The sequence below is a fragment of the Dryobates pubescens genome, chromosome 5 (assembly GCF_014839835.1).
Source record: "Dryobates pubescens isolate bDryPub1 chromosome 5, bDryPub1.pri, whole genome shotgun sequence".
Taxonomy (NCBI): Eukaryota; Metazoa; Chordata; class Aves; order Piciformes; family Picidae; genus Dryobates; species Dryobates pubescens.
Window position 1 is genome coordinate 8,238,463 of NC_071616.1, and position 12,554 is coordinate 8,251,016.

Consider the following 12,554-nt stretch of genomic DNA (forward strand, 5'->3'; position numbering starts at 1 on the left):
ACAGAACTGTTGTGAGAATTCTCTGCTGCTCTGGTAGAAGACAGGAACTTGGCTGATAGGTGACAGACTTGGCCTAAGTCCTGAAGAAGTTTGCAAGTGTTTCAAACCGGTTCAGTTGCACAATTCCCTGTCCAATAGCCACAGCTTTGGACCCTGCAGGCATGTGTACTAACTGCTTGTCAAACACATCTCTCTTGAAACAGACTACCTCCTTACATTGTGTTCGTACTGCTTCAAGTCACCAAACAGCTTCTCTATGTCCCTCAGTTGTCAGTTCAGATGGGATACAGAGAGCTTTCCAGGTATATTCAGTAGATTTTTCTCACTGGATCTGGCCACAGGTACTCTCAAAAGTCTTAAGAGCATCTCACTGTAGCTCTTCTGGAATAGCTACCACTCATCTTCATTTTAAGAAGTCACATCAGATTATTTAGCATATTAAAATCTGTCAGTTAAAATCACTATGCAGATACTGAGACAGATTTAGGCACAAGATGACAAAGTGAATTTTGCCATCAAGCAGCTTGACAATCATTTAAAAGCTTCATCTAGTTTTGTCTGTACGTGTTGCAGACCTGTAGCACTGGGACAGGCTGCCCAGAGAGGTTGTGGAGTCTCCTCTGGAGACTTTCAAAACCCACCTGGAGACATTCCTGTGCAACCTTATCTAGGCCAACCTGCTTTATCAGGGGGGTTAGACTAGGTGGTCCCCAGAGGACTCCCTCAACTCCTACCATTCTGTGATTCTGTATTCAAACTTTTAAAGTAGCATGGCCAGCTACTAACCAGCAATGTTGTTTGCACAACAGCCAAGTTGAGACTGCCATTACTGGCAGTTTTAGCATCAACAGCAGCAATTGCATAATCTAGCTTCTGATGCAGTTGACAAAAGGGGTGAAACTGTGATTGCCAGATAGCCATAAATGTGCCTAACAACAGAGAGGGCTGCCTGCGGTCTCCTCTGCTGTGAGACACACATCTTGCATGGCCATATTTTTATCTGAACCACCAATATGATTTCACCTTCCTGTGTGACTTCTCAAAGAAGTTAAGCTAGTTGAACAGAGTACAAACTTTATAATACAAAGACTTAAAATAATACCAAAAAAAAGAATGATTTGAAACCCGCATAGCTATGAGACAGCAAAGTGAATAACAGTGAACCTCTGAAAGAAAAACAAGTTGGCGCCACTACCCAGGCAGAAATGGCACAAAATACCAAGATCTCCATGGATACTAAAGCAACTGAGGAACTAAAAAGAATGAAACAGGATTTCTGCTAAATACTGAGAGGAAAAATAAAAAGTGAATGTCAGAGAAAGCGGGGATGAGACACTGATCTCTTCATACGTTTGATTTTCGTCCTGACCATTCTTGACATCCTCATGGTACACACTTCCCGTCAGATCACAAATGTGGAGGCCTAAGGAGTTAGGCAGACTGAACCTCTCAGGTAACCTTTTGTACTGTTTTGTTTTAGGTGAGGTACTTCTAGGCTTTCCTGCAGCAAGGGAAATACCCAGGGCTTGAGGGTGCCACACCACCTCAGGTGGGTCTCTCGCCTGGGCTACATGAAACCACCAAAAGGGGAGTGCCTGCATTTCAAAGAGCAAGACTTTGTTGTTGTTGGGTTTTTAATTTCTTTGTTGTTGACATGAGACCTTGAGTGTATTTTTACTGTTTGTCATAAATTTGTCACGAGGCATTTTCTAACATTAGTATTTTGGAATACGAGAGGTCTCAAATCAGCTCAAAGACCGTCTGTCCACTTTGAATATGTAAACCAAGGACAGGTAAGAAAGAAGCCAGGAGTTGCTAACAGCATGTACTAATTTGTCCTGTAGAGGACTTAAACTGGGTGTCCTTCATGCTATAGAAGGATATGTGAGGAGGGTGTTTGGAGACCCTCAAATTATTCTAAAGCTCTATGTGTAAACAGCCACGAGAAATCTTCGTGGGGTGCATACTTCGAGAAAAGATTCCTATGCGCTCAACGCGCTGCAATAAAGCTATGCCAGCTTCTTAATACTACTACGGGTGTTGAGGAGCTCGATTTCCCCATGTCGGCGATCGCCCGACAAGCCGAGGAGGTGGGCCGCGACCCGGAAGTGCTGAAGCCGGCGGCGCTTCCCGGCAGCGGGCAGAGGGCCGATCGGGGCGGGCGCGGGCTGGTGGCGCGGCGCGGCATGTTGAAGCTGGCTGTGGGGCTGCTGCTAGCGGCCGCCGTGGCGCTGCTGCTGGATTGCTACATGCCGTCGGGGGCGCCGCCGCCCGTGGGTCAGCGTCGCCGCTCGTGGGCCCCTCAGCCCGCCCCCGGGGCAGAGGCCGACTACCTGCTGTGGGTAGTGCAGGTGAGTGGGGCTGGGGGCGTGGTGGGGCTGAGCGGAGGTAGCTGTCGAGCCCACAGAGCGCCAGCGGGGTCGAGTGAGGGGTTCCCGGCCGCGGAGCTCCCGCCTTCGATGTGGAGCTGTGGCACCTTTCCCGGTACACGTCCCTCATCGCTGTCTCAGAGGCTCCCAGCCAAGCCCAAGTTGCAGGTGTTTGGGCAGTTTGCCAGAAACGTGTAAAAACAAGATGTTCGTGATAGAAGTGGGTAGTTTGAACTCACTTAACTGTTAGATCGTCTTATATATTGTTATCAGGACCCGACATCTAATACCCCAGTGCAAGTACGGGCTCTGCCTGTTCCTTTCCCGTTCCAAAACGCAGGGTTGTGTGGTTGAGAAAATGTGGACTTTTAGCAATAGAAAGTCAGGACAAGAATGGTGTGTGTTAGGCTAAAAGTATGCACACTGTTTCCAGGTTGAACGTAAAATCCAAATTAATCTGGAATAGCCTTGGAAGTAAACTCACATCCGTGGTTTCTTTCCTGTCTCTTCCCCCAGAGCATTCCTGAAGCACTTAGTGCATAATGAACTACAAGCTGTTTACTTATTTGGAGGTAATCGACAGCTGAGATTTCACAGGGTTTGCTGAGCTGTTCTTTCTACTAAAGAGGCTGCTTTTACTGGTTTACTTTTATTCTCAGACTCAATGGCACTTTGCCTAAAAGCATTAGCTGCAGGCAGTGTTCTTAGTGCCTAACCCAGTGCATTATTAGCCCTTTTGTTCTCTCCACTTGTTATGTATTTTCAAAGTCAGTTTTTCTAGTATTTTTTCTTGAAGTGACTTAAGGCTTATCTTCACTGCAGGACAGGTTCCAAGGTGAGAGATATGCTTGAATTAATGTAGATAAAGTCCCTGTCTTGAGCTGGTGTCTTACAAAGAGTCAGCTCCAACAGCATATAGCAGCTGCAGAGCTATGAGGACAAGCAGCACTGTTCCATATTCTCTTGCCATGTTCTGTCTGGTTGTGTTACTTCAAGTGGAGTTCTTCCAGGGATAGGTCATGGCACAGCTGATTTGAGACTTGGCTTTTCTTTCAAGCAGTTATTTTCTCTTTTATCATTGACCTAACTTGGAACTTAATCAAGCACTAAATCCAGCGTTGTGCTTGATGATGTGTGGGAAACAGGCTTCAGGCTCCCTGGTGACTCCATAGGTCGAGCTTAGGTCACTGGATAGAGCTCAGGATGATCAGTTCTGCTTCCAGCAGCTCCTGACTAGTTTTTCTTCCCATCCACAGGACTGTCTCTTTATAAACTGAACTACACTGCAATCTTAGTGCTGTAAACTTGTATTAATGGCTCTTTCACCTTTCTTACAGCAGAACTTCCTTTCTCACCCAGTGCCTAATAGTTACTCTAGTTCAGCATTTGACAAGCTTACAGTAGGTGATTTTTCTGCTGTTTCTTTTAGCCAGATGCATCCTACTGTTCGTGTAGGCCTCGTAATTCTCCCTCATTAATGCCTGCCTTTGCTGAGCCACATCATCTCTAGATAATGAATGTGGATAATTGTTTCACCCCTAAGTCTCTTCCAACCCATTTTGACAAAAGTAACTGCCTAGTGACTGCCTGTGGTGCAATGAGCAAGGCTGTTTCCAAATCAATCAAAGGGAGGGGAAAGGGAGGAAGAAATGCAGCAAGTGGGCTTTTGCCTACATTTTGGGAAAGTAAGAGCATTGCAAGCTTTTCCCCTTGCTCACTGACCTCCTCTTTATTGGGGCTTTTTGGAAGTTAATTTCAGAAGAAATGGGAGAAGCTCTGTTCCCAAGATCTTAACATTTCTTGGCTTTTATTGACAGAAACTTACTCTCAGCTTTCACAAGTCCTGGGACACTGTAAATCTTAGAACTTACAAGAAAAGCCTTTTGTAAATCTTAAACTCATCGTATGGAAGAGGGTAAAAGTAGGAAGATCTCTGTAGAAAATCAGCCTTCCTCACCACTTCTGCTAAGAGGTTGGAAATTTAGGTTCTCCTCATTAGAACAGGAGTTAAGGTTTCTTGTAAGACTTTGGAGACAGCAATAATACAGGTTCATGTTTTCTCAGTTTGATTGCTGGGATAGATGAATTGCAAATCCACAGGCTGAGAAGACACAAAATAAAAGGTCTCCTTGTCAAGGATTAAATTTATGTATCACGGTAGTTTCACTGTGCTCTTTGAACCACACCATCTTGAATGTATCAATAAAAATGAAGTTAAGTGCATGTCTAGAAGTGTTTATGCTTTTTAGCATCCAATTCTGATCTAGGCAGAAGTTCCATATCTGCAAATGGGGAATCTTCCTAAGCAGAGTTTACAAATTGTATTCAGGCAGTGTTTTCTAGATGTTGGAATGACTGCATAAGTAGAAGGCATTTTGTCTCCGAGGTGTTTTATCAGAAAGGAAAGAGGTATATTAAAATGAAAGTAAAAATTAATGTTATCTTTCTTTCCCAGTTAGTGACATCATCAGATGGCCGTGAGCATGTGTTTGCTGGGTTTTGAGCATCAAAAACTATTTGTCTAACCTGAGGAGGATAGTTTATTAATTGACTGACTGAAGTGGAATGGAAAGTGGAATTGAAAGCATTTACCCAGTATTTATTTTGGACAGACCTGAAAAGCTACAGCATTTAGATTAAAAAAAACCCTAAAACTTGAAAATCTTCCTTTTTTCAATTCTCCCCATTCCACCTCATGAGGTTGTTCTGATGTGAGAGCTTTCACTGTTGGGTTCAGAAATGAAATGTGGTTCCATTAAAATGCATGGGTAGAGTGTTAGAAATCCTCCTACCCTGCTCTAGAAATGTCACACCAGGTATGAAATTAGCTATTGGTATGCTTCAGTTCCTACATACCTTCAACATGCTCTTGCTTTGCAGAGAGAGACTTAGTAGTCTCTCTTGCAGCAAGATCACGGTGCTGCACCAGAAGCTTCACAGAATCTGAAAGTCAGCAGGCCACTTAGTCATCAAAACTTTCTGTAGATATCTAAGTATTCCCCATATTATGTATGCCCTTGGAGTTAAGGAAATTTTCTTGATGTAAATGTGATTTTAAGTGTTAGATATGTGATATCATATGCTTGCTCTGCTTTTCTTCTCCTCTGTTCATCCACTTCAGGTTTTCCCTGTATTCCTTAAACTGACGTGAGTCAGCAGGACTACTGTTACATTGCATTCTGATGTACTTGGCTTTGCAGAACAACCTGGGAAGCAATAACCCTCTGCGTGGGACAGGGTTTAATTTCTCTCTTTTGCAGGTGTCAGATATTCATATCAGCAAATTTCAGGATCCCAAACGAGCTTCCGACTTAGAGAAGTTCTGTACTGAAACGATTGATATCATTCAGCCAGCACTTGTTCTAGCAACGGGTAAGCAATGCAAAAGTGTGAATTTCCCATTGGATGTGCCAGCAAAGGAAGAGCAAATAAGAAAAATTCTAGGATCTCAAGGCTTTATAGCCTTAAGGTATCTTAAGCAGTGGAAATGGAATTGCAGCTGAAGATAGGCTGCTGGAAGCAGAAGAGAATAACTTCTCAGGAGAAGTACTTTCTAACCAATACCTTGTGTCTGGTGGTGAGTTTAGTGTGGCTTTTACATAACAAAGATGTAATTATGCAGTATAGCTACTTCTGTCCCATTATTTGTCACTATGCCTTAGTCCTTGCTAGCACCTACCTTCCCTCTTGTCCTCCTGGCAGCAATTCTATATCAATCTTAATATTTGAAATTAGAGAAGTGAGCAATGTCTGTGATTAGTCTTAATGAGCCTGTTCCTCTCTCAGAGCAATCCCTGCTCGTTTGTAGGAAATTCACCCATGAACTAATGTAAGATTTCATCACTGTTCCCAGTTGAACATAGACCACAACAGCTGAAATGGGACACACACAATCACAGAATCACCAAGGTTGGAAGAGACCTCAAAGATTATCAACTCCAACCTGTCACCACAGACCTCATGACTAAACCATGGCACCAAGTGCCATGTCCAGTCCCCTCTTGAACACCTCCAGTGATGGTGACTCCACCACCTCCCTGAGCAACCCATTCCAATGGCCAATCACTCTTTCTGTGAAGAATTTCTTCCTAATATCCAGCCTAAACCTCCCCTGGTGCAGTTTGAGACTGTGTCCTCTTGTTCTGTTGGTGGTTGCCTGGGAGGAGAGACCAACCCCCTCCTGGCTACAACTTCCCCTGAGCCTCCTCTTCTCCAGGCTAAACAATCCCAGCTCCCTCAGCCTCTCCTCATAGGGCTTGTGCTCGAGGCCTCTCCCCAGCCTTGTTGCCATTCTCTGGACACATTCAAGAGTCCAGTGTCCTTCTTAAATTGAGGGGCCCAGAACTGGACACAATAGTCAAGGTGTGGCCTAACCAGTGCTGATTACAGGGGCACAATGACTTCCCTGCTCCTGCTGGCCACACTATTCCTGATACACCTGGGCACACTGCTGGCTCATGTTCAGCCTACTATCAACCAGCTGCCTATTGCTATTGAAATGGATTAAGTTTTGGCAAGCATATAAAAAAGACTTTGAGCCATTACGATGTAAAAGGATTTAGAATCTTAATGCTAGACCTGGACTTTTGTTTCTGCAGAGAGTTACTTATATGCTTCTTGCTTTTTATGTTTAGAGTTCAGAAATAATTAGCATTCATCTTCTAACTAGCAGTGCAGGGAGGCATTACTATGTAAGGGAACAGTTTGATCTTCACTTGGAGCTTGAGGTGATACAGAAGGTATGAAGCTAAACAAAGCTCCTGTGACTAGAATATTCAGGTATAAGGAATGTGTAACCATTTTCTTGTGGCATTCGCAGAAGTGCTGCAGTGACAGGGTTGACAGATGTTTGGCCTCCATGGACCAGGTGACAGGAGCATTCAGACTGCACACAAGAGGCCTACAGCCACTTACACTGGGAGGCTAGGATTGCATGCTTACCTAGTTACAGTATTTACATAAGCTGTGTAGGCCTCTAGTTAGATCTCACCTTTGTACACTTCCAGGTGATCTGACAGATGGTAAGACAAGAGATAAACTGGGATCTGATCAGATAGAAGCAGAATGGAAAACTTACCAGGCAGTCCTGAAGAGACTAAGGGTCATGAAAAAAACCAAGTGGATAGACATCAAAGGGAATCATGGTAAGAATGAAATGAAACATCACTTTCTTTCCTGCAATTGCAGAGCTGATTTAGGCAAATCAGAATACAGGGCTAATGTGTTTGTGCTTACTAGTGAGGTAATGGTGGCCATGAGTTGGTAGAAGGACTTGCCACCCACTATCTGCTCTGCTACAGGCACACTTTATTTACAGGCACTTGCTGCAGTTTTAGTTTCAGGAAATTCAGAGTCTTTCTTTACTGTTTTGCCCCTGCCAAGTGGTAGAACATAGCTTCAGTTTCCAGAACATTAGTTGACATAACCCATCTTTCAATGGAAGGGCAAACTGTAACCTTACCTTACCGAAGAAATTACTTCTCCCCACAGGTTTAAATTAAAAACTATCACACTTGTGGCAACTAGAGGAAATGGGGGTTCTGTATAGAAAGAACTCAGGGCAGTTTGTACACGTCATAGTTGTCACTGCATTCAAACACCAGCTAACAACCTTGTAGACTTCATACGGCAGCTGTTACAGGAAGGGCAAAGCTAGAGAGTCTAGGGCTGGAGATAAAGAAGGTGCAGTCTTTGTTGTATACATCCCATAGATGACCCTTTACTCTCATTTCCCAGTCAGGCTACTGTTACCAGCTTTAATGGAGAGGTGAACCTCAGCTGCAGCACAAACCTCCTCAAGTTGCTGTCTCTGTTTTACACATGCTGTTCTTTGATGCTGTTGCTATTTTATTTTCCTTGGGTGAGTTAGGTGTTACTTACAGAGAATGCACCCAGTCCAAAAAGCTTCTGAAAAGAGGCACATGGTTAGGTTTTAGCTACTAAGTGGCAGTTTACATTCCCACAACAACCTTGAATTAAAACTTAAGTAAGAAAACTATTCCCACTTCTAGTTTAACTGCATCAAGTGTATAATATCTTGTCTGCATAGTCTGCTTGTCAGTTATACATTTTAACAAAATAGCTCTTCAGTGCCTGCTAAGACTGCTTTATCTCAACATTGGGAAATACAATCCAGAGGCCAATGATCAATTCCTGAAAGTGCCTTCATTGTCTTTCTCTGTCCCTTTCAGATTCCTTCAACGTTCCACACCTGAACAGTGTTCGGAACTACTACAGGTACTTTTATTTACCATACAGATGCTGTTATATTCAAGGTCAAACTCACTAAATATTCTGTTTTCAGGTATCACTTAGATGCTTTTTCACTGACTTTCCTATACACCAGGATCATGTTTGCCATTTCATAGTATCATAGTATCAGTCAGGGTTGGAAGGGACCACGAGGATCATCTAGTTCCAATCCCCCTGCCATGGGTAGGGACACCCCACACTAGATCAGGCTGGCCTGAGCCTCGTCCAGCCTGGTCTTAAACACCTCCAGGGATGGCGCCCCAACCACCTCTGTCTTTTCCATTACCAGGTAGTAGTGCAGAATTGAGTGAGAAAATAGATCATACTTTGCACAGACTTCTTACCTCTTATCCTTTTGTGTTTTGTAATTCGATATATAGTAAATCTGCCTGGGTCTAGGAAGTGTTCTGTGTGTCATGTGTGCGGTCTCCTTGGAAGAGTTGAGTGATATATCTCTGAAAACCCCAAAGTGTTACCAAAGAATGCTTTTCCTCCTTAAAACAGATTAAAAAAAAAAAAAAGAGAAAGAAAGCAAGATAAAGCTTCACTTTTTTTTTCTGTGTTCATTCTGCATGCTGAGAGGGCTTTCTATGTCAAATGCATCAAATTTTTTTGTGAGCTCTTCCTTTGCATCTGAGTCATTTTAAAAAGCTCAGAGATGATGATGAGTGGACAAATGTTCTTGAGGAACACACTTGAGATTCAGATGTGAAGGTAGGCGAGGAAACTTTCCCCTCTTGAGCTGTATGTTTTGCTTGTACATTGTACAGAATACAGAATTAACCAGGTTGGAATAGACCTTTGAGATCATCCAGTCCAACCTATCACCCAACACCAGCTAATCAACTAAACCATGCCACCAAGTGCCTCAGCCAGTCTCCTCCTAAACACCTCCAGTGATGGTGACTCCACCACCTCCCTGGGCAGCACATTCCATTACTATAAAATGGATGTGATATGAGGGGACACATCCTCACCCCCTCCAAAGAGCCACCACAAGTTAGTAGGTTATGCACACTGTCTACAGTGTATATGGGAAGGCCTTTTGCTTCTACCTCTGAGACATATTTCTTTTCAGAGTAGAGCCATAGATTGGTATTACAGAAGTCATCAGTTATAGTTAACCTATAACCACACTGCCAGCATGAAATACTTCACAAGATTCCTCAGGCACACTCAGTTCTCCAAACTGCCACATATGAGATATGTTATTACTGTAATTAATGATGGGGAAACCATAGTGCTGATAGGTTAAGTGTCATGCCACAATCCAATTGCACAGGTAACTGGCAGCTGGTGTAAAAGTAGTCTCCGTAGCAACTCGTGTTTAACTTCTTACTTTCTCCTGCCCTTCACATCTGAACATAAAATCTTGCCTCATCATTTTGCTAGTGTTTTCAGCTTTAACTCTTTGGAACTGGAAGAGGACTTGGAAATCTGAATTCTACGCTAATTCAAGCTCTTAGCCACTCACTTTGCACTAAGAACACAGATTAAACATCTGATAGTTCAGTTTGCCTCAGCTTTTGTGGGCCAGCAGGGGTAGATACCTTTTCCTATAAATTCTGTGGGATACAATCCTACAGCAGTTGCTGTAGGAGGAGAAAAGGGAATTCACATGGGAATTTACCAAGTAAAGTAAGTAAGGTGCTAAAAAGGCTTTTGGATGTGCTAGTGCAGTGCACGTTGCTGTATTTTTTGCCACAGTTGTGGTTACCTGGCAGTCTAGTCTTCCACTCTACTTTAGGGCTGCCATCAGAGGTCCTACTGATGCACCTGAAAAGATGTAACAGCAGTGAATTTGCCAGATCATCCCTGAATTGTTATTTGGCATGGATAAACTTACTGTTTGGAAAGATGCACAGATCACCTACCTCTGGTCGACACTGAAGATACACTAATAGCAAAAGGGGATGGAGAGGATTAGGGTGAAAGTTCAAAGCAGTTCAACCAACCTAAGAATTTACAAGTGAAATTCTGAATCAGACTAAAAAGCCTCTGCTTATTAATTAACAGTCTTTTGCTAAAGAAATGAGACCTCAGAAAGGATTTTTGCTTCATTGTAGTCCGTCATCATGGCAAAGTAAAGAAACTTTAATGAGATTTATCATACTTTCTAGCTGAACAATGGCACCAAGAATATTGAAAAGCTATTAGGCATCACTAAAGGCAGAACTTTAGGCACTAAAGGCAGAACTATCTTTACAGGGACAATTTTATTCATCTAATGCATTAATAAAATATAAAGATTAAGAAAAGTTTTAGTAACTGTGGCACACTTTAGGGAAAGAGAAAGGAGTGAATTAAATAGTCTCATGGAAGCTGCCTTCTGCTGTCACACAATCACAGAACCTTAGGGGTTGGAAGGGACCTTGAAAGATATCTAGTCTCACCGTCCTGCCAGAGCAGGATCACCTAGAGTGGGTCACACAGGAACATGTCCAGGTCGGTTTTGAACATCTCCAGGTAAGGAGATTGCACAACCTTTCTGGGCAGCCTGTGCCAGTGTTTTGTCACCCTCACAGTGAAAAAGTTTTTCCTTTTGTTCACATGGAATGTCCTGTGCTCCAGCTTGCACCCATTGCTCCTTGCTGTATCATTGTACATCACTGAGAAGACCCTGGCTCTGTCCTCCTGATGTTCACCCTTCACATTAATGAGGTCACCCCTCAGTCTCCTCCAAGCTAAAGCGCCCCTGCTCCCTCAGCCTTTCCTCATAAGGGAGATGTTTCACTCCCTTCATCATTTTTGTGGCTCTGTGCTGGACTCTTTCAAGCAGTTCCCTGTTTTTGAACTGAAGGGCCCAGAACTGAACACAGTGTTTCAGATGTGATCTCACCAGGGTGGGGTAGAGGGGAAGGAGAACCTCTCTTGAGAGATCTCTAAGAAAATAGTGGACATAAGACTCAGTATTTCTAGGTAAGCAAGGAAAACTTCTTAGAAAAAAGTCTTTCAGATACCAACAATAAACACATGACTTTTTTTTTTCCTTCATAGATCTCCTTTAATGAAGAATGTTGCAGGTCCCTGCTGTGCTGTTAGTTTTGTATTGTTCATGCTGCTGGCATATCCTTTATCCATGAAGAAGCACCATGTTGCTCAGGGAAAATGCATTTGTGCTAATGTTTTTTAAATGCTTGTGTGCTAATCTGCTACTTGCCTTAACACATGATCTGTGTAATGCATCTTCTTTTGAGTACAGACTTTTCAGTGCCATTGACTTCTAAGATGGGATGACATTTAACAAGTCCAAGTGCCAGGTGCTGCCCTTTGGCCACGGCAACCCCATGCAGAGCTACAGGCTGGAGTCGGAGTGGCTGGAGAGCTCCCAAACAGAGAGGGACCTGGGGGTGCTGATTGACAGCTGCCTGAACATGAGCCAGCAGTGTGCCCAGGTGGCCAAGAAGGCCAATGGCATCCTGGCCTGTATTAGGAATAGTGTGGCCAGCAGGAACAGGGAAGTCATTGTGCCTCTGTACTCTGCATTGGTTAGGCCGAACCTTGAGTCCTGTGTCCAGTTCTGGGCCCCTCAGTTTAAGAAGGACATTGAGACACTTGAACGTGTCCAGAGAAGGGCAACAAGGCTGGGGAGAGGCCTTGAGCACAAGCCCTATGAGGAGAGGCTGAGGGAGCTGGGGTTGTTTAGCCTGGAGAAGAGGAGGCTCAGGGGTGACCTCATTGCCCTCTACAACTACCTGAAGGGTGGTTGTAGCCAGGAAGGGGTTGGTCTCTTCTCCCAGGCAACCAGCACCAGAACAAGGGGACACAGTCTCAAGCTGCACCAGGGGAGGTTTAGACTCGAGGTGATGAGAAAGTTCTTCACTGAGAGAGTCATTTGTCATTGAAATGTGCTGCCCAGGGAGGTGGTGGAGTCACTGTCCCTGGAGGTGTTCAAGAGGAGATTGGACGTGGCACTTGGTGCCATGGTCTAGT

At 43.9% G+C, this 12,554-nt stretch overlaps 1 protein-coding gene across 3 annotated transcripts in view; it reads left to right on the forward strand.

Moving 5' to 3' along the window:
* The first annotated feature begins 2,160 nt into the window (after positions 1–2,160).
* Positions 2,161–12,554, forward strand: part of TMEM62 (transmembrane protein 62) — a 29,126-nt gene continuing 18,732 nt past the window's right edge. For 2 of the 3 annotated variants that reach the window (XM_054161541.1, XM_009900629.2), the window contains exons 1-4: positions 2,161–2,351; positions 5,630–5,741; positions 7,376–7,513; positions 8,561–8,606. In XM_054161541.1, coding sequence (XP_054017516.1) covers positions 2,187–2,351; positions 5,630–5,741; positions 7,376–7,513; positions 8,561–8,606 — 461 coding nt within the window. In that variant the 5' untranslated portion in view covers positions 2,161–2,186. Of the gene's footprint in view, positions 2,352–5,629; positions 5,742–7,375; positions 7,514–8,560; positions 8,607–12,554 lie in introns of those variants that run through there. The other variant, XM_054161542.1, reaches the window with a different exon arrangement.